The 27,500-nt window shown below is 38.8% G+C and overlaps 1 protein-coding gene across 9 annotated transcripts in view; it reads left to right on the top strand.

Moving 5' to 3' along the window:
* LOC144976782 (kinesin-like protein KIF28) overlaps positions 1-27,500 on the top strand; it is a 102,482-nt gene that overhangs the window by 26,031 nt on the left and 48,951 nt on the right. For all 9 annotated transcript variants that reach the window (XM_078921211.1, XM_078921212.1, XM_078921214.1 and 6 more), the window contains exons 6-13: positions 1,722-1,846; positions 9,035-9,113; positions 10,547-10,613; positions 13,213-13,399; positions 14,007-14,257; positions 15,534-15,631; positions 16,101-16,251; positions 16,577-16,655. In XM_078921211.1, the coding sequence (XP_078777337.1) occupies positions 1,722-1,846; positions 9,035-9,113; positions 10,547-10,613; positions 13,213-13,399; positions 14,007-14,257; positions 15,534-15,631; positions 16,101-16,251; positions 16,577-16,655 (1,037 nt within the window). The remainder of the gene's footprint in view (positions 1-1,721; positions 1,847-9,034; positions 9,114-10,546; positions 10,614-13,212; positions 13,400-14,006; positions 14,258-15,533; positions 15,632-16,100; positions 16,252-16,576; positions 16,656-27,500) is intronic.

Raw genomic sequence — 27,500 nt, 5'->3', positions numbered from 1 at the left:
CGTACGTACGTACGTACGTACGTACATACATACATACATATATACAGACCAGACCGACAGACAGACGCATATTCACACGCACTCACACGGAGAATGGGAGAGAGAGAGAGAGAGAGAGAGAGAGAGAGAGAGAGAGAGAGAACGAGGTGGGGAGAGAGAGAGACACAGAGAGAGAGAGAGAACGAGGGGGGGAGAGAGAGAGAGAGAGAGAGAGAGAGAGAGAACGAGAGAGAGACTGAGGGAGAGAGAGAACGGGAGAGAGAGAGAGACAACAAAGAGATAGATAGAGAGAGAGAGACTGAGAGAGAGAGAGAGAGAGAGAGAGAGAGAGAGAGAGCGTGTAAATACGAAGTCTCCATGGAAAGTGTCCAACCAAACATCAAATGAATACTTCACTACTTTACCTTGTGTTAAATAATAGGCGGGCGTCAATAATTCATTGCTGTTAACCGGATGCAAATTGTGTTCGTGTCACATCATGTAACACATTGTGTAACTCATGAAACATTAATACCGTGTCAAGGAAGACAATATGGATGGAAAAAGTCAAACACCTTCTACTTTTCCGGTCCCCAAATGCTTGGAAGAGTGTATGCAACCAGTCCTTCGGAGGACCAATAATGAATATGTTACATATTGAATCATAAGGTGGCATAACTATTTTAGTAGCAGGGTGTATAGACAGATTTTAAGGATTGCGGGACGAGCGAGGATGGACGAACATGACATTTTAGGTTATTTGGTCTATTTTACTTATTGGGGGGGGGGGGGGGGTGTTTGACAGTTTATTGTTTGTTTGTTGGTTTTGGGTTTTGTTTGTGTTTTTTTGTTGGGTTTATTTTTTTTCACTCAAAGAAACTGTATTCTTTTTTGTTTTGTTTTTCTAAAAAAATACCATTTAAACACAACTCTTAACTTTAAAACGCGAAGTCTCAGGTTTATGACTATTTGAGAAATTGGGGTTTTGTTTCGAAAACATATATACATATATATATATAATATATATATATATATATATATATATATATATATATAATATATGTATTGTCGTATGCCACTCGCCTCTGGAGTGAAAGGTCCAGGGTTCGATTCTACTCAGGAGGAAATTGAGTAGCCTATTTGGTCGTGAACAGAACAGCGTTGTCGCTGACTGAAAAAATGTGATATAGCCTAACAGGTGCCATGTTTCTTCCTACACATTGAGTGTTGCTGTTGGACAGGGATCCTTTGTAAAGCGCTTTGAGCACGTTTAGTAGTCCATTGGTTACTTGTATTCTATTTTTTTCAGTCTTGTCATTATAGTCAACGATTGTTGTCCATAAATTCAACCGTTGACATCCAAATTACCCCAGTAGGTCACGTATAGATAGTATGCGCTTGGCTAAGAAGTTCACAATATGGCCATCCGGAAGTATAACGGACCCACACACAAAACTATGTGTAACTTTGAACGTTTATAGTCTGGTTAATACAGTTTAGTGGGAATTACTCATAAACGCGGATGGCAAAAAACAATAACAAAGACCTGAGTGACGTCATCTTCGAACTATCTATAACGGACCCACACACAAAACTATGTGTAACTTTGAACGTTTATAGTCTGGTTAATACAGTTTAGTGGGAATTACTCATAAACGCGGATGGCAAAAGGCAATAACAAAGACCTGAGTGACGTCAACTTCGTTCTATCTATAATAAATTGTTGCTTATCTGCCTTCAAGGTCCCACGATGGGTTCTCAACCCTGGAGTCTGGAGTCATGGAGCCCAAACCAGGCACGCCCTACGCCAGTCAGAGGAGAGTCTTCGATGAACTCGGACAGGGTGTACTCAACAACGCCTTTGAAGGTGAACCTGTGGTTTTTTTTTCTTATCTTAAATTGTGTATGTTTTGTTTGTTTGTTTGTCTAGTAATTTTTATACATCTGTCTGAACATGTTTGTGATTATTTTTGTGATCTGCCTACGACTCTGGCATCATATCATCATCATCATCATCATCATCATCATCATCATCATCATCATCATCATCATCATCATCACCATCATCATCATCACCATCATCATCATCATCATCATCATCATCATCATCATCATCATCATCAACATCGTCATCATCATCATCACCATCATCATCATCATCATCATCATCATCATCATCATCATCATCACCATCATCATCATCACCATCATCATCACCATCATCATCATCATCAAGGTCATCATCATCATCGTGATCATCATCATCGTCATCATCCTCATTAGCATCATCATCATCCCACCACCATCATCATCATCATCACCACTTCCACCATCATCATCATCATCAGCATCATCATCATCATCATCATCATCATCATCATCATCCTCATCATCATCATCACCATCATCACCATCATCATCATGTTCATCATCATCAAGGTCATCATCATCATCATGATCATGATCATTAGCATCATCATCATCATCACCACCACCACCATCATCAACACCACCACCACCACCACCATCACCATCATCATCATCATCATCATCATCATCATCACCATCATCATCATCATCACCACCATCATCATCATAACCACCATTCCTCCCATTACCACCACTGTAGTCATCCCCTCTAATCACCGCACATCTTCACAACACCCATTGCCAACATTGCTGACGATAACAACAGCCATAATGATTCTCCATAGTGGCGGAACCACCAAGGTTAATCGTTCCTTTGTCTTCCAAGAAGTTACGTCTCCAATAATTTATGAACGCCATTATACACAACAATTTAATTTGTTGCTAACCTTACCTTCATCGTATAGGAGTTGTCGTGTGTTAATTTGGGCTGTGTGAAAGAATGATTGATAGATGTGCGGCTATGTCGTCTAGTGCTATGGCACTTGCCTTCGGATCAGAAAAGTCGTGGGTTTGAGCCACGCTCTGAGAGGCGCATTGTTGAGTTCTTGGAAAAGGCTCTTTCCTCACATTCTCTCACCGTACTCATGTGTAAAATGAGTACCTGGCTGTTAACAGCATTGTCTCTGCCTGATAAAAAAAAATAATATCAGAAAAAGCTCGACCTCACCAGGGATCGATCCCGGTCCCTTTGCATGCGTGTGTGTGTGTGTTTGTGTGTGTGTGTGTGTTTGTGTGTGTTGGCTTGCCCACATTATCAATAACATTATTCGATCACTAGAGATCGATATTTGTTGTCTTGGATAAATAAATGACGTCAATCAGCATTCATTGCCATATTGTCCTTGTTTCCGTCTTCACATCCAAAACATGATCCCATTTACAATTTGTGTTTTGTTTCTTGGTTACCTACATCGATTACCAAACACTAATGGCACTCACAGCGAATCGATTTCTTTGGGTAGCCTAATTCTTATACTTCTTGTTGTTTTTGTTTTTTGTTTTTGTTTTGTTTTGTTTTGTTTTGTTTTGTGTTCTTTGTTTTTCTTTTTCATTTATCTTCTTTGGGGTTTTTTTGTTGTTGTTTTTTTGGGGTGGGTGTTGTTTTTTGTTTTTTGTTTTTTGTTTTTTGTTTTTTGTTTTTGTTTTGTTTGGGGGGGGGATGTTAAGGGAGGGAGGTGGGGGGGGGGGTCAATTGTTTTCTGTTCTTTCTAGTTTTGATTCTTAAGTAAGTTTTGGTTTATTGTTCCATTCTAGTTTCGTTTTTGTTTTTTGTTTTTTTTTTTGGGGGTTTTTTTCTTTTCTTTTTATTTCTTTGTTTGTTTTTATTTACTATCTGCTGTATTTGGGAGAGGAGGGGCGGAGGTTAGTTGATTGATTTTTTTTATTGTTTTCTTTTGTTTTTGTATGTTTTTTTCTTGTTGCTTTGACTCTTCTAGTCTGTTTTAGTATTTACTTTCATTCTTGTTCTGTTTTGTTTGTTTGTGTTTTTGCTGGGTTTGTTTGTGTTTTTTTTTTGGGGGGGGGGGTTAGGGGGGGGAGGTGTTTGATTTTTGTTTGTTTTTTTAAATTTATTTTTGTTTTCTATTTTGTTTTATTCTTTTATAATTTGCTCTTTCTTTCTTTTTGTTTGCCTTTATTAACAGTTTTAACTCCTCTTCAAGATATTTCATTTCCGTTCACTATGCACATATCTATGTATCACATAATTTAACGGCTTGCTTTCAGCTCAATACGCTTTTACTTTTACACCTAAAAAGGGGAACAGGGGAGTTTGTTTGTTTTTCAGTTGTACAAGCATACATAAGAAAATCAAAGTTAACTTGAGCACTAGTGAAGACACCTCATTACTCTATGTATTTTGGTTCTTGTAGCTGTACTTTGCAGCTCAGTTTTTAGAAGCATACTTTGTAGCTAATCATGATGACTACAATAGGATTCATTAGGCATGATGTCACGCCGCTCGGCAACGGCGGCCATCTTGGTTCTAAACAAAGAAAATCATTACTTTTTATTCTTCAAGCTGGCTAGAACTGTTCATATGTCTTGTGACCAGAATGTGTAAATGTCAAAAAATGATCAAATTTATGTTGTTTTTTTGCCTCTGGATACGCTTTTATGCTCGCCGGAGAAATATTTCATACGGGCGTCCGCCATTGTTCCAGTAGTTTAGAGCCAGTGTTGCTAAGTTTCCATGCGTCATCAGGAAGGAAGTGACTTTACGACTATGGAATCCTATAAATAGGGCAGAAAAGTTGTGACGTCACACCTGCTACTCCTTCGGTTCTAAACTCCTTGTAAGTGTGTATGTCACCAATCCTTTCGGAGGACTAATAATGAATAAGTTACATATTGATTCATAAGGTGGCATAACTGTTTTAGTAGCAGGATGTATGGGCAGGTTATTAGGATTACGGGACGTAAAAAAGCGAGGGTGAGCGATCTTTAATGAAGGCTATCATACATATTTCGATTAGAAAATAAGATACCATCACTCTGAAACCAGAAGATCAATGACACAAGGTATGTATGTATCCATTCCTCTGAAAGAGTGATTCTTACACTTCCAATGAGATTGTAACCAGTTTTTTGACATCACACTTTTGTTCCCTATTCACGCGGGTTCTGAACCCGTCCGGTTGAGTGTAATGGAGTGCAGTACTGTTTGAGCTACCATTAACCCTCTCCTTACCAGCCATTTTCAGGATTTTCCCCAAAACTGCAAACCCAACTAACACAAACATAGATTTTGTATCACTCAGACATAACAGCAGTAAAATTCTTGCGATACATAATTTCTTTAGCACAATGTGCTATACAACACACTGTTCATTGTCTTTCAATTTTATGACGAACAAAAGAAAATTGAATAAGAAAAAGGTTGGTTGTATCGTAACGAATGTGATGATTTTCCTATAGTTGTTAAGGAGAGGGTTAAACCTAATCAGCTAGGCTTGACGTCTGACATCTGAGTCGGAATTTACTCGTTTTCCACTTCAGTGACACTATCAATTTGATATCATTTTGACTCGCAGATTTCTGAGTTTGAATAGCAATGTCAATTTCCAGTGTTTACATTTTAAAGGTATTTCCATCGATTTTTAGTACAAGAAATATTTCGCTAGACCCCACTCAATTATGTGCATTACAAGGAAATGTCCTCTAAATGTACACGCCCAGTGGCAAAACTGTGATGTTATTTGTTAAAATGCTGAACAAATCAATATATGTTATCGATCTCAAGCCAGAATCTAATCAATAACCGGTATCGATTCTCTATTGATCCGCCCAGCAAAACGCATTGGCGCACTACTGAATGGGCACGGTTAGTGGCAGTTCAGTAAAAAGAAAAAATGGGGGAAACATTGCCGGATCGATTGAATAACATAGAGATAGGATAGGCTGACCCTTGTCGTAATCAGGATAGAATAAATGGAAAGATTAGTGTTGCTAGAGAGAGGCAATTCTCAGTAAATCAAGGGTCAAGATGTTGCCACATTTTGATTCAATGAGTCGTATATCATGATCATAATGGTATGTCTTAATGGTGCGGCTATGTGGTCTTGTGCGGCTATATGGTCTAGTGTTATGACACTCGCTTTCGGATCGGAAGGTCTGAGTTCGAGCCTCGCTCGGTGCATAGTTGAATCCTTGGAAAAGGCTCTTTACTCGCATTCTCTCGTCGTACTCAGGTGTAAAGTGAGTACCTGGCCGTTGACAGCGTTGTGTCTGTCAGAACAAAAGATATTGTAATATCCCCTAGCAGGCGTCATGTTTCGTTCTACATGTTACTTGTTGCTGTTGGTCAGGGACCCCTTTAAATCGCTTTGAGCACATTTAGTGGATATTGCGCTATTCAAAAGCTCAATTCTTTTTTAAAATTTTATTGGTAAATTGAGTACCAGAAGCTAGGGAATTAATAAATTAAAGAATTTCTAAAGACAACTGACAACCAAGTCACGGCAAAGTGCTTTTTATATGAGACTTGTTGATAAAAAAAGACTAGTGTCGTCTTTTCTAAATGAGAATCAGTAAAGCAAAGACCGGCGTGGGATTACTACATTTTGACTTTTGACTTCGCGAGGTCCCATGTTTGAGAGTTATTGCCAAGATGGCGGTAATTTAAATCGATCGCTATTTGAAGCACGAGTTTTCTATTCAAATTTTTAAATACGCGTCTTTCCAGAATTATTCAATTAACTGATTATTGGCACTGATTGATTTTGCCAATATGCAAAACACCGAAATTGATTACTTCAAAAAAAAAATACAATATTTTATTCCTGAGTCGGACTCTAAATTTTGCCATGACTTTTCTGAGAGTTGCAATAAAGTTTGGTCTGAGTTGCGATGCGCCGGAATAATTTATTGATGTATTCTAAAATTTTGTCGAGAAAAGAAACTGATATTAAAACCTAGTAGTAGTACACGTATCTAGAGATAATCAACTGAAGGAAAACGAAAAACAAAACAAATCGTTGGATATGAAAGACAAGGAAGACAGAGCACGCTCTAAATGCGACCGATCGTCTCAAAACGATATAATTTAGTCGGAATGAATTTAGTGCAGAACATGTTATTTATAGCCACAAATATAAAACTTAAAGTTAAGTTCTCCTCGTTGTGGTTGTGAAAAGATATAATTTCCTCCATTGCTAAAAGTTAAAGTTTGTATTTCTTATATCATTTCAATTTTAAATTCACTTTTTAGGGATCCGATCTATCCTGGCATAGTGCCGTTTTGTGACGGAGAGTCACAAATGTGAATATTAAATGAAAACACTGAACGAAATAAAAGTGTACAGGTGGAAATAGTAGTCAAAATTTGAAATTTGATCCTTTATACAGAGCAATAATATTATCCAGGAAATGAAATGCTTTAAGCGATTTACAGGAAGTCTAAAGCTAACAGCAACACAAAGTAATTAGGGTGAGACATTCTCGACTTTTACCAGCTTTATGGTCTTGTGTATCGCCTTCTGACTTGTGGTTGAGTACTTGGATAATGTTATTTACTCATATTCACTCACCGCACTCACGTATAAAATGAGTACCTGGCCGTTAACAGTGTTACTACTACTTTTTAAAAATGTAATGGCAACTTATATGCGTCATATGTCGTCCTATGTGTCAAGTGTGGCTGTTGACCTGGGACTTCTTGTAAAGCGATTTGAGTTCACGATATAAAAGCTTTCGAGTTTTATTTACTATTTAAAAGAATGAAAGACAGAAGAATTGAATCTATTTTATAGATAGAGAAATACCTAAAACATAACAAGTTCGTCATGGTTATCAAAGGCAACCACATGAAATAAATCGTACACCCAGTATTGAATATGATAATGATAATAATGATAACTGAACTTTTATATAGAGCAATATCCACTAAATGTACTCAAAGCGCTTTACAAGGGGTCCCAGACCAACAGCAACACGCAACATGTAGAACGAGACATGACGTCTGTTAGGCGATATTACGATTTTTTTCGGACAGAGACAACGCTGTTAACGGCCAGGTACTTATTTTTTCACCTGAGTATGGTGAGAGACCAAGGACTCAACTATGCACCGAGCGAGGCTCCAACCCAGGACCTTCCGATCCGAAAACGAGTGTCATACCACTAGACCACATAGCCGTATTATACAAAACATCGCAGACCTTCTGATTCGATCAAATAGACCACTAAAACCGGAGTCCTTCAGCGGCCCAACATGGTCCATGGATCCGGATTTAATCCCGATTTCCATATCATATCGTTAACGGATTGATACAGTTGGTACTTGCTTACTCTCAGGATATGTGGCTAGTTAATCGCAAAGTTCTCGGCGCCAGATGTAACAGACTCAGCAATGCAATCACTGCTGGGTGGACTCAGGTGGTGGTGTGGGGGTGTCCCTTTGCTTGTGAGGCAAACGCTCTACCAATTGAGTTATAGGGACCCCCCCCCCCCCCCCCCCCCCTAAATGGACAATTTATTCATTTTAACAGCTTAACTTATGGCCCACTATTAAAATGGATTTTAATCATGTTTTAAACCCCCCAAAAATGTGAACTTTTATAGAGAGCCATATTTAATAAATGTGCTCAAATCGCTTTACAAATCTTTACAATAACTATGCACATTAGATTATTATCATGCTCATCATCATTGTCGTCATCATCATCGTTGTCATCACCATCATCATCATCATCGTCATCACCATCATCCTTATTTTCATGAATATCATCCTCCTCCTCATCATCATCATCATCATTCTTTTCATGAACATCTCCTTCATCGTCATCATAACCACATTATCACCATCATTTTTGCTATTATTAACATATTAAAATCGGCATAGTGGTCGTCTTCTTTATCATCATCATCATCATCATCATCATCATCATCATTACTATAAATTCATATAATTTCAACGTCTCTTTTCTCAAAGTAAGCCTCGTTGATATTTGCATAGTAAAGAAACAGAAATTGTAATTACTAAAACGATGCCAGAAAGTATGGAGGTGGCTATTTTTCGCCTCATTATTTTTTCACATAACCTTAAACGGGGGGATAAAACCAATCAAATTTGAATTCGAGTGGGTACCTATGCAGCCTACTAAAATGTGTGTTTTTTTTCTAAATAGGTTACAACTGTTCCCTCTTTGCCTATGGCCAGACAGGGTCTGGAAAATCCTACAGTATGGTTGGTTACGGACCTAACAAGTATGTGTATTGTGATAATGATGGTGATGATGATGCTGATGGTGTTGATGGTGATGATGGTGATGATGATGGTGGTGATGATGATGATGTCGATAATGATGATGATGATGATGATGATGATGATGATGATGATGATGATGATGATGGTGATGATGGTGATGATGATCATGATCATGATGATAGTGGTGATGATGATGATGTCGATAATGATGATGATGATGATGATGATGATGATGATGATGATGATGATGATGATGATGGTGATGATGGTGATGATGATCATGATCATGATGATAGTGGTGATGATGATGATGTCGATAATGATGATGATGATGATGATGATGATGATGATGATGATGAAGATGGTGATGGTGTTGATGGTGATGATGGTGATGATGATCATGATCATGATGATAGTGGTGATGATGATGATGTCGATAATGATGATGATGATGATGATGATGATGATGATGATGATGATGATGATGATGATGGTGATGATGGTGATGATGATCATGATCATGATGATAGTGGTGATGATGATGATGTCGATAATGATGATGATGATGATGATGATGATGATGATGATGATGATGATGATGATGGTGATGATGGTGATGATGATCATGATCATGATGATAGTGGTGATGATGATGATGTCGATAATGATGATGATGATGATGATGATGATGATGGTGATGATGATGCTGATGGTGTTGATGGTGATGATGGTGATGATGATGGTGGTGATGATGATGATGTCGATAATGATGATGCTGATGATGATGATGATGATGATGATGATGATGATGATGATGATGATGATGATGATGATAATGATAATAATGGTGATATTGATGATGATGTTGATGCTGATGATGATGATGATGATGATGATGATGATGATGATGATGATGATGATAATGTTGATGATGTTGATGATGATGATGATGATCGTGACTGTAATTCAATTTTCTTCAACCTTGTTTTGCCTAAACCTGTTTAAACATATTAGCATATAATTGCGCATCTTTCTAACTTATTTATGATTTATACGAGATATTGTTGTGATATTTGATCACATTTTCAAAAAATTAGATATTTAAATGAAATCAAATTTTCATTATTATTTCCCAAGTCGAAAATTGTCTTCATGGCTTTAGGGTCTTTTCCAAGACAGCCTGGAATAACCCAGGGGTGAGCCGCATTGCAACGCCACAAGGTGAACTAGAACGAAATGGCTTGTTCAAGACCACACAAAACGGGCGTGGGTTTGAACTCGGTTTCATTTTGTGTACAATGCAAAGGCCACACGGATGTGCCATGTTGCTTTCCCCCCCCCCCCCCCCCTCCCCATAACGTATTGTAACGTCAGTCCCATTCTGTTTATGGATTTTAACCGTGTTCCCCGTCTTCCATTGTTTATTCCACAGAGGTATCGTACCAATCACATGCGATGAGCTATTCAAAACAATGGATGCCAACACAGACAAGTCAATTGTAAGTAGGGAAGGTCAATATACCTAGCTGTTGTAAAGAAAATACAAAGAGTAAATGCGACTCACATATATTGAAACAAGGGGGCCCCGATAGCTCAGTTAATAGAGCACCCACTTCTCAAGCAAATCGTACGATCCCGGGGGCAGTCGACATTTTTTCTGACCCCCTCCCCCTGTCCACCCAGCAGTGATTGGGTTGCTAGATCTATTTGATCTAGCGGAAAGTGTTTTGCGATTGCCACTGTCCGTTTACCGCTACATAAACCAGGATAAATACTGACGCTTTGGGCCTTATGGCTCTGAAGGATTATTTTTAGTCCCATAATTTCTTGACATATTACCGATTTCACCTAAAGATTGGAGAGCTGTGTTTAACTTGGGCTACACTGGAGTCTATGCTCCTTTGATACAACAACATTGACGAAATAGCAAGTTCTGCCGTTACAACGGATAGATTGATAGATGATGATATAGTTATTATTCAAAAGAAATCTGCTCTTGCCGCTTAAGAATTCATGGAGATATGCCAATCTTCCAAAACATGAACATTAAAGCGTTTAAGGACCATTACAAGATATGATTGAACTTCAAAACAGAATTGGTTAACCCTTTCCTTTCCAACATTATAAAATCGGCACATTCGGTAGGATACAAACATTATTTTCATAATTCAGTTTTAATTAATAAATTGAATAAAAATTAAATTCCATTTATTCACCCATAGGGGAAATTTGTCTCTAGGGTCTATTCCAAGGGAAGACTGGAATGACCCAGGCGTCAGCCACAGTGCAGCGCCGCAAATTGAGCTAGGGTAAGGTGACTTGCTCAAGGCCACACGGCGCAGCAGCGGGTGCTCGAACTCGGTACCTTTCGGGTAAGAAGAGAAGACCGCACCGCAGAGCCACGCCCATCACAAAATTTGAAGAAATATTTTTCTTTTAGTTATAAGAACCTAATGCTGTGTTGTAGATGTGGTTGTGCTCTACAAAATTACACATAACATGTACCCATTCCCTATGAGTCAGACAAGTTAAGAGGTTTTTTAAAAAATGTTGGACGGGTATGATATTTTGGGAAAATCCGGAAAATAGTCGGTGAGAGGAAAGTTAATGAATGTATCCGTGAAATCGCGTGTGGTTGACAAAGATGTGGAATGCCCGACGTACTCTTATTTTCAGGTTTGATAACCCACATCATTATAGGACTTATTTTTGTAATGGAAATATCAAAAACAAAATGACACACAATATTGTCCTTTACAACAATGTTAAACTAGGCCCATAATGTCAGACCTGCATGTATGTACACGTTGATAATGCCAATTCATTGTGTTGAGTTGAATTTACTCTCTTTCTTTCATCTAAATTTAATTCAGCTATTATATAGAGCAATATCCACTACACGTGCTGAAAGCGCTTTACAGGTGGTCCCTGGCCAACAGCAATACTTAACATGCAGAACGGAACATGACACCTGTTAGGCAATATTACATTTTTTTCAGACAGAGACAACGCTGTTAACGGCCAGATGCTCTTTTTACGCCTGAGTATGGGAAGCGAATATTCCGACCACATAGCCGCACCTATCATAATATGATTCCATGATCTCTTGTTAAGTAATCATATCAAACTAAGATTACCACCATCTTCCATTCATCCAAAATTAATGTTATGTTCGACTATGTGATCTTGTGGTATAACTGTCGCCTTTGGACCAGAAAGTTCAGTGTTCGAGTCCCGCTCTAAGCTGCGGATAGTTAAGTCCTTGAATAAAAAAGCTCTTTACTCGCAATCTCTCACTATTGGTCTAGAATGGGTATATGACCGTTAATAGCGTTGTCTCTTTGGGATAAAAAAAATGGTTAAATCACCTAATAGGCTCCATGTATCGTCCTACATGTAGTGTTGCTATTAATGGCCAGGAACACCTTTGTGGTGCACTTTGAGCACGTTCAGTGGATATTGGGCTATATAAATGCTCCAGTTAATGTCCAATTTATCGTCCAGTCTGTTTATTTTAGGGCAATCCCATACATCTCCATCATGATTCTGAAGTTTAAATTCTACTTTCTCACTATTTGTTTCCCATTTTTCCAAGCTTCAAGTAGCAACATTTATTCATTTTTATTTAAAAGACCAAAAAAAAAAAAAAAACAAAGTTGAGCTTTTCTATAATGTAATGTCGGTTAGCAAACCTGCTAATGTGTGCACATCTAGATGTTAAGCCAATAGAGTCTTGTCACTATTTTGAAATTATATTTATTTTCTTGACCTTTTATATAGCGCAATATCTACTAAATGTGCTCAAAGCTTTTTACAAGGATTCCCTAGCCAACCAGCAACACTTAACATGTAGGACGAAACATGACGCCTATTAAACGATATTATTTTTTTTCCGATAGAGACAACGCTGTTAATGTCCAGGTAATCATTTTACATATGATTACGATAAGATCATGTGAGTAAAGAGTCTTTTTCAAGGACTCAACTATGTGCCGCTCAGACCGGGACTCAAAACCACATAACCGCACAAAGATGGTTTTGATGACTGAAAAATGTCATTTGTTTTTTTGTTCATTTTCCTCTCTCTTCCTGTTACAGAGATACGAAGTAAGCTTCTCTATGATAGAGATTTATAATGAACAAGTCCGGGACCTGCTATCCAAGGACAACCCTACGGGTGGGTTACAAGTCCGACAAAATCCTAGCCTGGGATTGTTCTACGTCGAGAATCTGAAGAAAGTTCCTGTTGGGAGTTACACAGACATAGAGAAGAGAATGGAACAAGGTATGTTGAGATACGATATTATTTTATACTCTTAGAGGGTAACGCGAACTTTGATTTAGTGTACTATTCACTAAATAACTGGTAATAGTTGTAGTAGTAGTAGTAGTAGTAGTAGTAGTAGTAGTAGTAGTAGTAGTAGTAGTAGTAGTAGTAGTAGTAGTTAGTAGTAGTAGTAGTAGTAGTAGTAGTAGTATAGTAGTAGTAGATAGTATAGTAGTAGTAGTAGTAGTAGTAGTAGTAGTAGTAGTATAGTAGTAGTAGTAGTAGTAGTTAGTAGTTAGTAGTAGTAGTATGTGTAGGTAAGGTGGTGGTAGTAGTAGGTGTAGTAGTATGTGTAGTAGTTGTCGTAGTAGTAGTAGTAGTAGTAGTAGTAGTAGTAGTAGTAGTAGTAGTAGTCGTCGTCGTAGTAGTAGTAGTAGTAAGTCTCACATACATGTACAAACAGATGATGGATGAAAGATGCTACGACATCAGATATAGGCTTTACATTTATGAAACCAGTGCTGCTGTATTCTAAAATTTGTTTCGAACGTCGATTATAAGTCACAGAAATGTCTTCAACAAGGTTAAATCTATATTTCTACTCCATTCCTCCATTCCCGTCCAGGTACATCAAACAGAACGGTTGCATCAACCAACATGAATGCCACGAGCAGTCGTGGACACACTGTGGTCACTATCATGTTTGACCAAATCACCAAGAACGACAGTGGTGAGGACACCAAGAAAAGCAGTATCATGAACCTGGTGGATTTGGCGGGTTCCGAGAGAGCTGGATCCACTGGGGCCGTCGGGGACAGATTGAAGGAAGGAGCCAACATCAACAGATCTCTGTCGGCACTTGGAAATGTTATATCTGTAAGTCATTTGGAGGGAGATGGTGGTAGGAAGGAGTCTTTGACTGGGGAGGGGGTGGAATAGGTTTGCAGCGTTTTGATAGAATAAAGTTGACGTCACTCGGGTCTTTGTTATTGGTTTTGTTTTATTTTTTCTTTTGTTGGGTTGTTTTTTTTTTTTGCCATCCACTTTTATGAGTAATTCTCACTTAACTGTATTATCCAGACTATAAAAGTTCATGGTTACACAGAGTTTTGTATGTTGGTCCGTTATACTTCCGGATGACAATGGTGTGAGCTTCTTAGCCAAGCGCATACTATCTATTTCCATGTCTCGTCTCGCAACAAACTCAAGCAATAAAGGTTCAAAAACGTTTATTTTAGGCAATTGCCAATGTAACTCATTCAAGAATATATTTTTTCAACAAATCAAATAAGTAAAATCAATAATAAAGCAAGGCAAACAACGAAATAATAATGATAATAACAGTAATAATAATAATAATAATAATAATAATAATAATAATAATAATAATAATAATAATAATAATAATAATAATAATAATACAATGACATAATAATAATAATAATAATAATAATAATAATAATAATATAATAATAATAATAATAATAATAATAATAATAAAATAATAATAATAACAATAATAACAATATAACAACAATAACAATAATAATAATAATAATAATAATAATAATAATGATAATAATAATTATGATAATTATAATGGTGGTAATAATTATGTAAAGAAAGATTCTATGTCATCATGGTGTCAGAAAACCGCAAAGTCTTTTGACTTTTCTTGTTAAAGATGCCTAGTCAATAAGTCGACTCGCGTATGAAGCACGAATGATACCCTTGTGGAGCGGCTCTTGAGGCACGGTATTGGTATCAAAGAATATAACTACCAGATGTTGCTGCTGCAAAATTGCATGTTATTAACGTTGGATTTTCGTACTTAAATTGGGTTTCGATTATCATTAACATTCGGAATGTATACAATGAAGCGTTTAAAATGAGTATGATTTCTGAAGTCTAGCTCCATGTGTCTTAATTAATCACCCTCACTTAACGATATTGTTGAAATGTTTAAAATGATTACGGCCTTCGTCGCCAAGGCTTCCCATGAATGATTTAAGATGATCTATCAAACAAATGTCTGATGTAAAAAGGAATTATCAATATTGTCCAAATTGAGCAAATTGGGAGTTAATAATCTTGTAAAAATTTAAAAGACATCATTGAAATCTTTCATATTTTTGTATTGTAACATCCACAGGCCTTAGCCGAGATGTCTACAGGTAAAAACAAGAAGGTGGTTCCATACAGAGACTCAGTCCTAACGAAATTGTTACAAAATGCCTTAGGAGGAAACAGGTATAAATAATTCAAAATTATTTTATTGGACAAGCGCTTTAAGCAAATTTGATGTATATATGATTATTCTCTTTGAAAATAGAAAAGTAGATGCAAAACCGACGTACACTTATTTGCAGGTCTGATAACCCAAATTGTTGAGGGCCCATTGTTTTAATGGAAATACTCTCAATCTAACGCAAAATATTGTCCATTACAACAATGACTAAACAAGCCCCTAATCGGTTTCGGTTATCAAACAGTGCTAATACCAAGTAAAGGATTACGTACCAAAACCTACAACGATCGACTTGGAAGAAAACGGAGTTCTGTCCTCAGAGTCTTAGGGCAGATTTTCGTTTCTTCTACATCGTTCGTCTATCACTGCAGGTTGGGAACGGAATGGTTAACTCGTTACTATGAGCAACAATAGCTCCATTACTATTTTCTGACAAAATTGGTTTTTCTTTTACCACGTCCAATTCCCCAGTAAAACGGTGATGATTGCAGCCCTGTCTCCAGCTGACATTAACTATGATGAGACGCTATCTACCCTAAGGTTCGCTGACAGAGCCAAGAAGATCAAGACCCAGGCTGTTGTTAACGAGAACCCGATGGACAGGATGATCAAAGAGCTCAAGGTAAGAGCGTACTGTCGCTGAATATTATGAGTTTGATGTGCTGAAGAAATAGATTAAAATTTATCTCCCAAAAGTCCCTTGACTAGACGTAAATAAACAAGACTCTTAGCCAGCGATTCCTGGAAATTTTTTATAACTAAGGTTGGTTTTGAGTAGAGACAAAAATAAATTTAATTGATGGCAGGCATGTTGAAAAACGCTTTAAATTATTTTTTTAAACGCCTTATATGTCCTTAGTGTTAATTTTGATGTTGGCTGTAAAGCGCTTTGATTTAGTAGATATTTCTCAATATAAAAGCTCAATTTCTTTGTCTTATTTCAACAGGCAGAGAATGACAAACTCCGGAAAGCCTTAGAGGGCGGCGGTGTTATGCCCACCGACAGCACTCAAGTTTCGGCTGAAGGTATGAAAATTATCATTAACTTAATAAAGGTATTATTTGCACAATTTTTCTAGAAGTGTATTTGGTGCTTGAATGAATAATATTAGTTATAAACAATAACCTGCTTTACTAAAGCTTAATAATACATATTGTAATGAATCCATCCAATTAAAAATGTCTTCAGACTGTCTCAATATCTATATCTCTCGCTACTTTCAGAGAAAATGTGTCTTGTTAGACAATCTGGCCTGAAGAAAAAATATGTGAAAAATACAATTATTTGAATTTCTTACTAATCTAAAAGAAATCGTATTTGTGGTTCTTACGTTGTTTTATGTTAAAGCTTCACATTGTGTTCTTCTTTATCTTGAAATTTCCCGTGGCTTTTTTTTAACTTGTCAAAAAGAACATATTCTATACAAATGTTGGTCGGGTGGACTCACATATTTGTTCAAGCTGTGGGAAGAAGCCGACAAAATAGTAAGAAGAGTAAGAGCTCTGCCTAGTGATACGCCTTGCCTGGGGTTTTAGATCGGTGCATGATTGAGTATTGAACTTACAAAACAAACCAAATCGCCATGACATTAAAGAGTAAAGCATCAGAGCCTAATAAAGCGGCTACAATGATGGACGGTTTTGATATCGCCCACAATGGTCGAGAAGCTTTTAAAAAACAAAACAAAAAAAATTGAGCTTTATAAGCGCAATATCCACTAAATGTGCTCAAAGGGATTTACAAGGGGTCCCTGTTCAACAGCAACAGTTAACATGTAGGACGGGACATGCCGCCTGTTAGGCGATATTACAATTTTTCGGACAAAGACACCGCTGTTAACGGCCAGGTACTCATTTTACACCTGAGTACGGTGAGAGAATGTGAGTAAAGAGCCTTTTCCAAGGACTCAACTATGCGCCGAGCGCGAGGTTCGAACCCAGGACCTTCCGATCCGAAAGCGAGTGTCATACCGCTATACCACATAGCCGCGTGTCGTCTAGGAACATCGAAAATCTTTGACAATCCAACCACCTGTCAGTAGCACCATTGTCAGCCCGATAAGATAAGTATTTTCCAAGGTACCTCCTGGAGGTCCAACCAAGGTCGCTGGATTCTTCCTTTAAAACAGAGGTGCCACGGGAAATTTATATGAATTGATCGCGATTTTATTTCCCGGATTTCACGAGATGTTGTGGAAGAAAGAGGCAGGCCGTCCATCAGATGATGTCCAACAGTGATTGACTTAGATGAGATGGAGACTCCAATGTCTCCCCGCTGTTTTTAAATGAGATTCGATTGAAATAACTGCAAATAACAGGAAAATTACACAAAATTATCAAACAAAAGAAAATTTCGGGGCTTCTAAATTTCAACATTTTGAGAACTATAAATTATAAAGAGTAAACTAACTTTTCAAAAATTGAATTGTTTGGTTTTTTTGTTGTTGTTGTTGTTATTTTACATAGAGTCGCTCAATAGTTAATTCTTGTTTCTGATGCTTTAAATATTTGAATTGCTGTGATTAGTGAGTAAATTAGAAGCTAATTATATCAGATTTCTTTTAGATTCTTTTAATAAGTATCTTGTTTTAGATGAGTTTACTAATATTGTTTAAATGGCCGCTAAAAATTTTAAACCAATCGTTTTGTTTAATCACAAAGTTATACAATCTACACAATGTTTGCTTCATTATTCTCTTTATCATTTAGATGTCTTAGTGTGACAAATAGTATATCTCTCAAATCCTATTTATCCATCGTGTTTTATAATCTTTCTATCTATCCATCTATCTATTTATTTATTTTTCTATCTGTCTGTTTGTCCATCTAGATTGTCTGAGTGTCCCTCTATCTATCTACCCATCTCTCTGTCTGACAAACATCTATCAATCGTTTGTTTATCTACCTCTCTATTTATCTCTATCTATATAGGGTGTGTCTTTTTTACGAAACCCGCCGAAACCCGCCGAAACCCGCCGAAACCCGCCGAAACCCGCCGAAACCCGATGAAACCCGACGAATCCCGACAAAGTTATGGGAAGTAGGTGGCTGTGGGGAGTGAACCTAGAACTCAGGGAAGTGTACACCATTGGGGAGTGAACCTGGGACTGGGTTTCGGCGGGTTTCGTAAAAAAGAACCAGTGCTTTTTTACGAAACCCGCCGAAACCCGCCGAAACCCGGCGAAACCCGACAATATACAGCAAAGTTATGGGAAGTAGACAACTGTGGGGAGTGAACCCGAGACTCAGGGAAGTGTACACCAGTCGGGAGTGAACCTGAGACTAAGTTTATCGGCCGGTTTCGGCGGGTTTCGTAAAAAAGAATTAGTGCTTTATTACGAAACCCGCCGAAACCCGCCGAAACCCGACAATATCCGGCAAAGTTATGGGAGTTTGGCAACAGTGGGGGGTGATCCTGGGAGTCAGGGAATTGCACACCAGTGGGGAGTTAACCTGGGACTGTGTAAAAAGGATATCAGTGGGAAATAAACCTGGGACTAAAGGGACATGGATACCATTGAAAGTTGAAGCCGGATATGGGAATTGAGTACCAGAGGAGAATGAACCTGACACTATAGAAGGTGGGCGCCAGTGGGGAGTGAACCTGGGATTCAGGAATTGCACACCAGTGGGGATTTAACCTGGGAATATGTAAAAAGGATATCAGTGGAAAATAAACCTGGTACTAAAGGGAGATGGATACCATTAAAATTTGAAGCTTGGTATGAGAGTTTGGTACCAGAGGAGAATGAACCTGACACTAAAGGAGGTGGGCGCCAGTGGGGAGTGAACCTGGGACTATGTAAAAAGGATATCAGTGGGAAATAAACCTGGGACTAAAGGGAGATGAATACCATTGAAAGTTGAAGCCGGATATGAGAGCTTGGTACCAGAGGAGAATGAACCTGACAAAAAAGGGTGTGGGCGCCAGTGGGGAGTGAACCTGGGACTATGTAAACAGGATATCAGTGGGAAATAAACCTGGGACTAAAGGGACATGGATACCATTGAAAGTTGAAGCCGGATATGGGAATTGAGTACCAGAGGAGAATGAACCTGACACTATAGAAGGTGGGCGCCAGTGGGGAGTGAACCTGGGATTCAGGGAATTGCACACCAGTGGGGATTTAACCTGGGAATATGTAAAAAGGATATCAGTGGAAAATAAACCTGGTACTAAAGGGAGATGGATACCATTAAAATTTGAAGCTTGGTATGAGAGTTTGGTACCAGAGGAGAATGAACCTGACACTAAAGGAGGTGGGCGCCAGTGGGGAGTGAACCTGGGACTATGTAAAAAGGATATCAGTGGGAAATAAACCTGGGACTAAAGGGAGATGAATACCATTGAAAGTTGAAGCCGGATATGAGAGCTTGGTACCAGAGGAGAATGAACCTGACAAAAAAGGGTGTGGGCGCCAGTGGGGAGTGAACCTGGGACTATGTAAACAGGATATCAGTGGGAAATAAACCTGGGACTAAAGGGAGATGAATACCATTGAAAGTTGAAGCCGGATATGAGAGTTTGGTACCAGAGGAGAATGAACCTGACACTATAGGAGGTGGGCGCCAGTGGGGAGTGAACCTGGGACTATGTAAAAAGGATATCAGTGGGAAATAAACCTGGGACTAAAGGGAGATGAATACCATTGAAAGTTGAAGCCGGATATGAGAGTTTGGTACCAGAGGAGAATGAACCTGACACTATAGGAGGTGGGCGCCAGTGGGGAGTGAACCTGGGACTATGTAAAAAGGATATGAGTGGGAAATAAACCTGGGACTAAAGGGAGATGAATACCATTGAAAGTTGAAGCCGGATATGAGAGTTTGGTACCAGAGGAGAATGAACCTGACACTATAGGAGGTGGGCGCCAGTGGGGAGTGAACCTGGGACTATGTAAAAAGGATATCAGTAGGAAATAAATCTGGGACTAAAGGGAGGTGGATACCATTGGGAGTTAAAGCCGGATTTGGTAGTTGGGTACCAGAGGAGAGAGAAACCTGACACTATAGGAGGTGGGCGCCAGTGGGGAGTGAACCTGGGACTATGTAAAAAGGATATGAGTGGGAAATAAACCTGGGACTAAAGGGAGATGAATACCATTGAAAGTTGAAGCCGGATATGAGAGTTTGGTACCAGAGGAGAATGAACCTGACACTATAGGAGGTGGGCGCCAGTGGGGAGTGAACCTGGGACTATGTAAAAAGGATATCAGTGGGAAATAAACCTGGGACTAAAGGGAGATGAATACCATTGAAAGTTGAAGCCGGATATGAGAGTTTGGTACCAGAGGAGAATGAACCTGACACTATAGGAGGTGGGCGCCAGTGGGGAGTGAACCTGGGACTATGTAAACAGGATATCAGTGGGAAATAAACCTCGGACTAAAGGGAGATGGATACCATTGAAAGTTGAAGCCGGATATGAAAGCTTGGTACCAGAGGAGAATGAACCTGACACAAAAGGGGTGGGCGCCAGTGGGGAGTGAACCTGGGACTCAGGGAATTGCACACCAGTGGGGAGTTAACCTGGGAATATGTATAAAGGATATCAGTAGGAAATAAATCTGGGACTAAAGGGAGATGGATACCATTGGGAGTTGAAGCCGGATTTATTTCCCACGGATATTCTTTTTTAGATATTCACAGGTTAACTCCCCACTGGTGTGCAATTCCCTGACTCCCAGGTTCACTCCCCACTGGCGCCCACCTTTTATAGTGTCAGGTTTATTCTCCTCTGGTACCAAACTCTCATATCCGGCTTCAACTTTCAATGGTATTCATCTCCCTTTAGTCCCAGGTTTATTTCCCACTGATATCCTTTTTACATAGTCCCAGGTTCACTCCCCACTGGCGCCCACCTCCTATAGTGTCAGGTTCATTCTCCTCTGGTACCAAACTCTCATATCCGGCTTCAACTTTCAATGGTATTCATCTCCCTTTAGTCCCAGGTTTATTTCCCACTCATATCCTTTTTACATAGTCCCAGGTTCACTCCCCACTGGCGCCCACCTCCTTTAGTGTCAGGTTCATTCTCCTCTGGTACCAAACTCTCATACCAAGCTTCAAATTTTAATGGTATCCATCTCCCTTTAGTACCAGGTTTATTTTCCACTGATATCCTTTTTACATATTCCCAGGTTAAATCCCCACTGGTGTGCAATTTCCTGACTCCCAGGTTCACTCCCCACTGGCGCCCACCTTTTATAGTGTCAGGTTTATTCTCCTCTGGTAGCCAACTCCTATAGTTCGGCTCGGATACCCACTGTTATCCATCTCCCACAGTCCCAGGTTAACTCCAAATTGGTGTGCACTTCCCTGAGTCCCAGGTTCACTCCACACTGGCGCCCATCTCCTATAGTGTCAGGTTCATTCTCCTCTGGTACTCAACTCCCATATCCGGCTTCAACTTTCAATGGTATCCTTCTCCCTTTAGTCCCAGGTTTATTTCCCACTCATATCCTTTTTAAATAGTCCCAGGTTCACTCCCCACTGGCGCCCACCTCCTATAGTGTCAGGTTCATTCTCCTCTGGTACCAAACTCTCATATCCAGCTTCAACTTTCAATGGTATTCATCTCCCTTTAGTCCCAGGTTTATTTCCCACTGATATCCTTTTTACATAGTCCCAGGTTCACTCCCCACTGGCGCCCACCTCCTATAGTGTCAGGTTCATTCTCCTCTGGTACCAAACTCTCATATCCGGCTTCAACTTTCAATGGTATTCATCTCCCTTTAGTCCCAGGTTTATTTCCCACTCATATCCTTTTTACATAGTCCCAGGTTCACTCCCCACTGGCGCCCACCTCCTATAGTGTCAGGTTCATTCTCCTCTGGTACCAAACTCTCATATCCGGCTTCAACTTTCAATGGTATTCATCTCCCTTTAGTCCCAGGTTTATTTCCCACTGATATCCTTTTTACATAGTCCCAGGTTCACTCCCCACTGGCGCCCACCTCCTTTAGTGTCAGGTTCATTCTCCTCTGGTACCAAACTCTCATACCAAGCTTCAAATTTTAATGGTATCCATCTCCCTTTAGTACCAGGTTTATTTTCCACTGATATCCTTTTTACATATTCCCAGGTTAAATCCCCACTGGTGTGCAATTCCCTGAATCCCAGGTTCACTCCCCACTGGCGCCCACCTTCTATAGTGTCAGGTTCATTCTCCTCTGGCACCCAACTCCTATAGTTCGGCTCGGATACCCACAGTTATCCATCTCCCACAGTCCAAGGTTAACTCCCAATTGGTGTGCAATTCCCTGAATCCCAGGTTCACTCCCCACTGGCGCCCACCTTCTATAGTGTCAGGTTCATTCTCCTCTGGTACTCAACTCCCATATCCGGCTTCAACTTTCAATGGTATCCATCTCCCTTTAGTCCCAGGTTTATTTCCCACTGATATCCTTTTTACACAATCCCAGGTTAACTCCCCACTGGTGTGCAATTCCCTGAATCCCAGGTTCACTCCCCACTGGCGCCCACCTTCTATAGTGTCAGGTTCATTCTCCTCTGGTACTCAATTCCCATATCCGGCTTCAACTTTCAATGGTATCCATGTCCCTTTAGTCCCAGGTTTATTTCCCACTGATATCCTTTTTTACACAGTCCCAGGTTAACTCCCCACTGGTGTGCAATTCCCTGACTCCCAGGATCACCCCCCACTGTTGCCAAACTCCCATAACTTTGCCGGATATTGTCGGGTTTCGGCGGGTTTCGGCGGGTTTCGTAATAAAGCACTAATTCTTTTTTACGAAACCCGCCGAAACCGGCCGATAAACTTAGTCTCAGGTTCACTCCCGACTGGTGTACACTTCCCTGAGTCTCGGGTTCACTCCCCACAGTTGTCTACTTCCCATAACTTTGCTGTATATTGTCGGGTTTCGCCGGGTTTCGGCGGGTTTCGGCGGGTTTCGTAAAAAGCACTGGTTCTTTTTTACGAAACCCGCCGAAACCCAGTCCCAGGTTCACTCCCCAATGGTGTACACTTCCCTGAGTTCTAGGTTCACTCCCCACAGCCACCTACTTCCCATAACGTTGTCGGGATTCGTCGGGTTTCATCGGGTTTCGGCGGGTTTCGGCGGGTTTCGGCGGGTTTCGGCGGGTTTCGGCGGGTTTCGGCGGGTTTCGTAAAAAAGACACACCGATCTATATATCTATCTATCTGTCTCCCCCCGCCCCTCTCTCTCTCTCTCTCTCTCTCTCTCTATATATATATATATATATATATATATATATCCCTCTCTCTCTCTCTCTCTATCTATCTATCTATCTATCTATCTATCTATCTCCCCTCTCTCTCTATCTCTCTCTCTCTCTCTCTCTCTCTCTCTCTCTCTCTCTCTCTCTCTCTCTATCTATCTATCTATATATATATATATATATATATATATATATCCCCCCCCCCCTCTCTCTCTCTCTCTCTCTCTCTCTCTATCTATCTATCTATCTATCTATATATATATATATATATATATATATATTCCCCCCCCCCCTCTCTCTCTCTCTCTCTCTCTCTCTCTCTCTCTATTTATATATATATATATATATATATATATATATATATATATATATATATATATACATATCCATCTATCTCTATCTATCTCTCTCTCATTCTTAATACAAGTAATCAACTCCATTCTATATTTTCCAAGGTCTTCCTGAGGGTAACCAGCTTTATTATTAATTCATTCCAACCAAACGCTTGACTTCACATGGTTACATCATCACCCGTTTCATTTACATTTTGTTTTAGATTCTTCCCTAGCAGTAGACCGTTTTATTTTTTATTTAGTCCCATTTGATTTTACCATATGTTGCCGCAAAATTAAATTCACATTTTTCTTCCATTTTGACGAGAAATTTTTTGATTTCATGTATCGACAAATTGTGGGGCCTGTTAGCTCAGTTGATAGAGCACTCGCTTCACACACAAAGGTACCGAGATTGATTCCCCGTGAAGTCGAGATTTTTTTTTTCTGATTCCCCTTGTCCATCCAGTTGTGATTGGGTAGCTGGATCTGTTTTATCTGTCGGAAAGTACAATGCGATAGCCTAGCGCCCTATCCAAAGGGTAACAAGAAATTGCTATTGTACGTTTCCCGTTAAAGAAACCGGGATAAACACTGGCTCTATGGGCCTAATCGATCTGAAGGATATATAGAATGATGACCTTAACTTGTCAAAGAGATTTAGACCTGAGACCCTTCATTACATCTGACGGAGAATATTCTCAAAAGGATATATAGAATGATGACCTTAACTTGTCAAAGAGATTTAAACCTGAGACCCCTCATTACATCTGACGGAGAATATTCTCAAAACATTAGTGCGAGATGTTTCACAGCATAAAAATCCAGTATAAACTAGGATGGTTTTAATATTAATAGGGTTTAACAGTCGTGACGTCATTTCCCTCGTAATGACGCATAGTAACTGGTTCTAAACTATCGGAAAAATGGCGGACGCCCTTATGAAATACTTCTCCGACGAGCATAAAAGTGTATCCAGAGGAGAAAAACATTATAAATATGATCATGTTTTGGCTTTTATACATTCTGATCACATGACACGTGAAAAAGTTCTATCCAACATGAAGAATAAAATGACCAATTTTCTTTGTTTAGAACCAAGCTGCTCATTGCTGGGCGGACGTGACATCAGACAATTGAATCCTATTACAATGGTTAGTTACTTGTTAGACTATCTATCTATCTATCACTGCGTCTCATCGTATTTTACTTTTTGCCTGCACCAATTTGCCGAACTCTCACAAAACACTTTATTTCATTCTGGGCAGAAAACTTTTACTCCTAATATCCTCAACTTGTTACAAGCCTCACACCTCAAAATATCAGAGATAATTCAAAAAAGTGAGTGGATCAGGCACTTGTCTTGATAATAACAGAAAATGAAGTGAGTAGAAAAGTGCTAGAAGACAATAGAGAATACATTTTTGGGCCAATACGCTTCAACAGTTGTAACGTCACTTCCGTTGTAATGACGCATGGTAACTTAGTAATTGGCTCTAAACTATCGGAACAATGGCGGACGCCCTTATGAAACATTTCTCCGCCGAGCATAAAAGGGTATCCAGAGGGAAAAAAAACCATTATAAATCTGATCATGTTTTGATTTTTACACATTCTGATCACAAGACATATGAAAAGTTCTAGCCAGCATAAAGTACGATTTTCTTTGTTTAGAACCACGATGGCCGCCGTTGCTGGGCGACGTGACATCAGACTATTGAATCCAATTGGGGCTTGAACCCGCAACCTTACTGATACGACAACTCCGCCTGGCCGTGAGAGAGACATTATGCAGTCGATGCCATCCACCACCACTCACGGATAAGCGGAGTTGTATCAATCAGGTCTCGGGTTCGAGCCCCCACCGCCGCGAAATTTTAATTCTCTATTGTCTTCTGGCACTTTTACACTCACTTCATTTTCTGTTATATCAGAGTCAGAGAATTTTTACCAAATAGAGATCATTTTATTTCATAGATTTGGAGCAACGTGTACTTTTTTTGCAGGTCTGATAACCCAAATTGATAAGGTCTCATTGTTTTAATGGAAATACTCTCGAACCAATGCATAACATGGTCCATTACAACAATGTTAAATCACGCCCCAAAATTGTCTTCGGTAATCAGACCTGTATAGATAGAACGAAGATGACGTCACTCTGGTCTTTGTTATTGCTTTTTGCCATCCGCGTTCATGAGTAATTCTCACTAAACTATATTAACCAGACTATAAACGCTCTAGGTTACACATCGTTTTGTGTGTTGGTCCGTTATACTTCCGGATGGCAATGTTATGATCTTCTTAGCCAAGCTCATACTATCTATATATGTATCTAAACGTCGATTTGGAGTAAAAGGTTTTCTGACAAAAATTTGAAAAATAAATGTGTTTTATCAGAGAACAGCTCTGGTTCCAATTATTTGCTTTCACATTTGATGCAATTATGTTATGAAAATATTGTGTCTGCTGATTGTGTTCTGTTTACCTATCACCCGCCATTTTATGATTCAAGCAATTTCAAATGTCTGATAGATTGAAACGGCTTTGGTTATTAGATTATACATTTTAAAATGTGGGGATCGTGTTCAATCTTCCATCGTTTCGTTTTTTTATTTATTCATTTATTTATTCATTTATTTATTTATTTATTATCATTATTATTGTTATTATTATTATTATTATTATTATTATTATTATTATTATTATTATTGTTATTATTATTATTATTATTATTATTATTATTATTATTATTATTATTATTATTATTATTATTATTATTATTATTATTATTATTATTAATATTATTATTATTATTATTATTATCATTATTATTATTTTTATTATCATCATCATGATTGTTATTATTGTCAATAGATCACTATTATTGCTATCAATAGTATGATTATTGCTATCACAAATTTCTAGATATAAATAGCAGCTTTATAGTGTCCCCATTTTTTATTATATTATTTATTCACCACTTATGCCATGCTGCTATTCATTTACTTCTTTATTCATCTATGCATTTATTCATTCAGTTATTTATATATTGACAGCATCTCAATGCACATTTATTCTGTAAAACATTCTCATAACCAGCTTTCCCAACCCATTATATTCGATATGGCTTATAGAGCAGTAAAGTTAGCTGCCCCAAACGTAAACAAAGGTCGAGAAGCACGTGGCAAACCACATGTTCCTGTCTTGACAGCTCACGTTCCAATGTAAATAATAGAAAAAAATAACCTTTAAAATTTGGCTGTTAGGTGGCAAAAGAAACACATATTCATAAATACTCGATCATGCATCAAATAATGTCTAGATATGGATATTTTAT

The sequence above is a fragment of the Berghia stephanieae genome, chromosome 7, assembly GCF_034508935.2.
Source record: "Berghia stephanieae isolate SIO BIC M18660-M18661 chromosome 7, UCSD_Bste_1.3, whole genome shotgun sequence".
NCBI lineage: Eukaryota > Metazoa > Mollusca > Gastropoda > Nudibranchia > Aeolidiidae > Berghia > Berghia stephanieae.
This window is presented reverse-complemented; position numbering and strand designations above follow the sequence as displayed.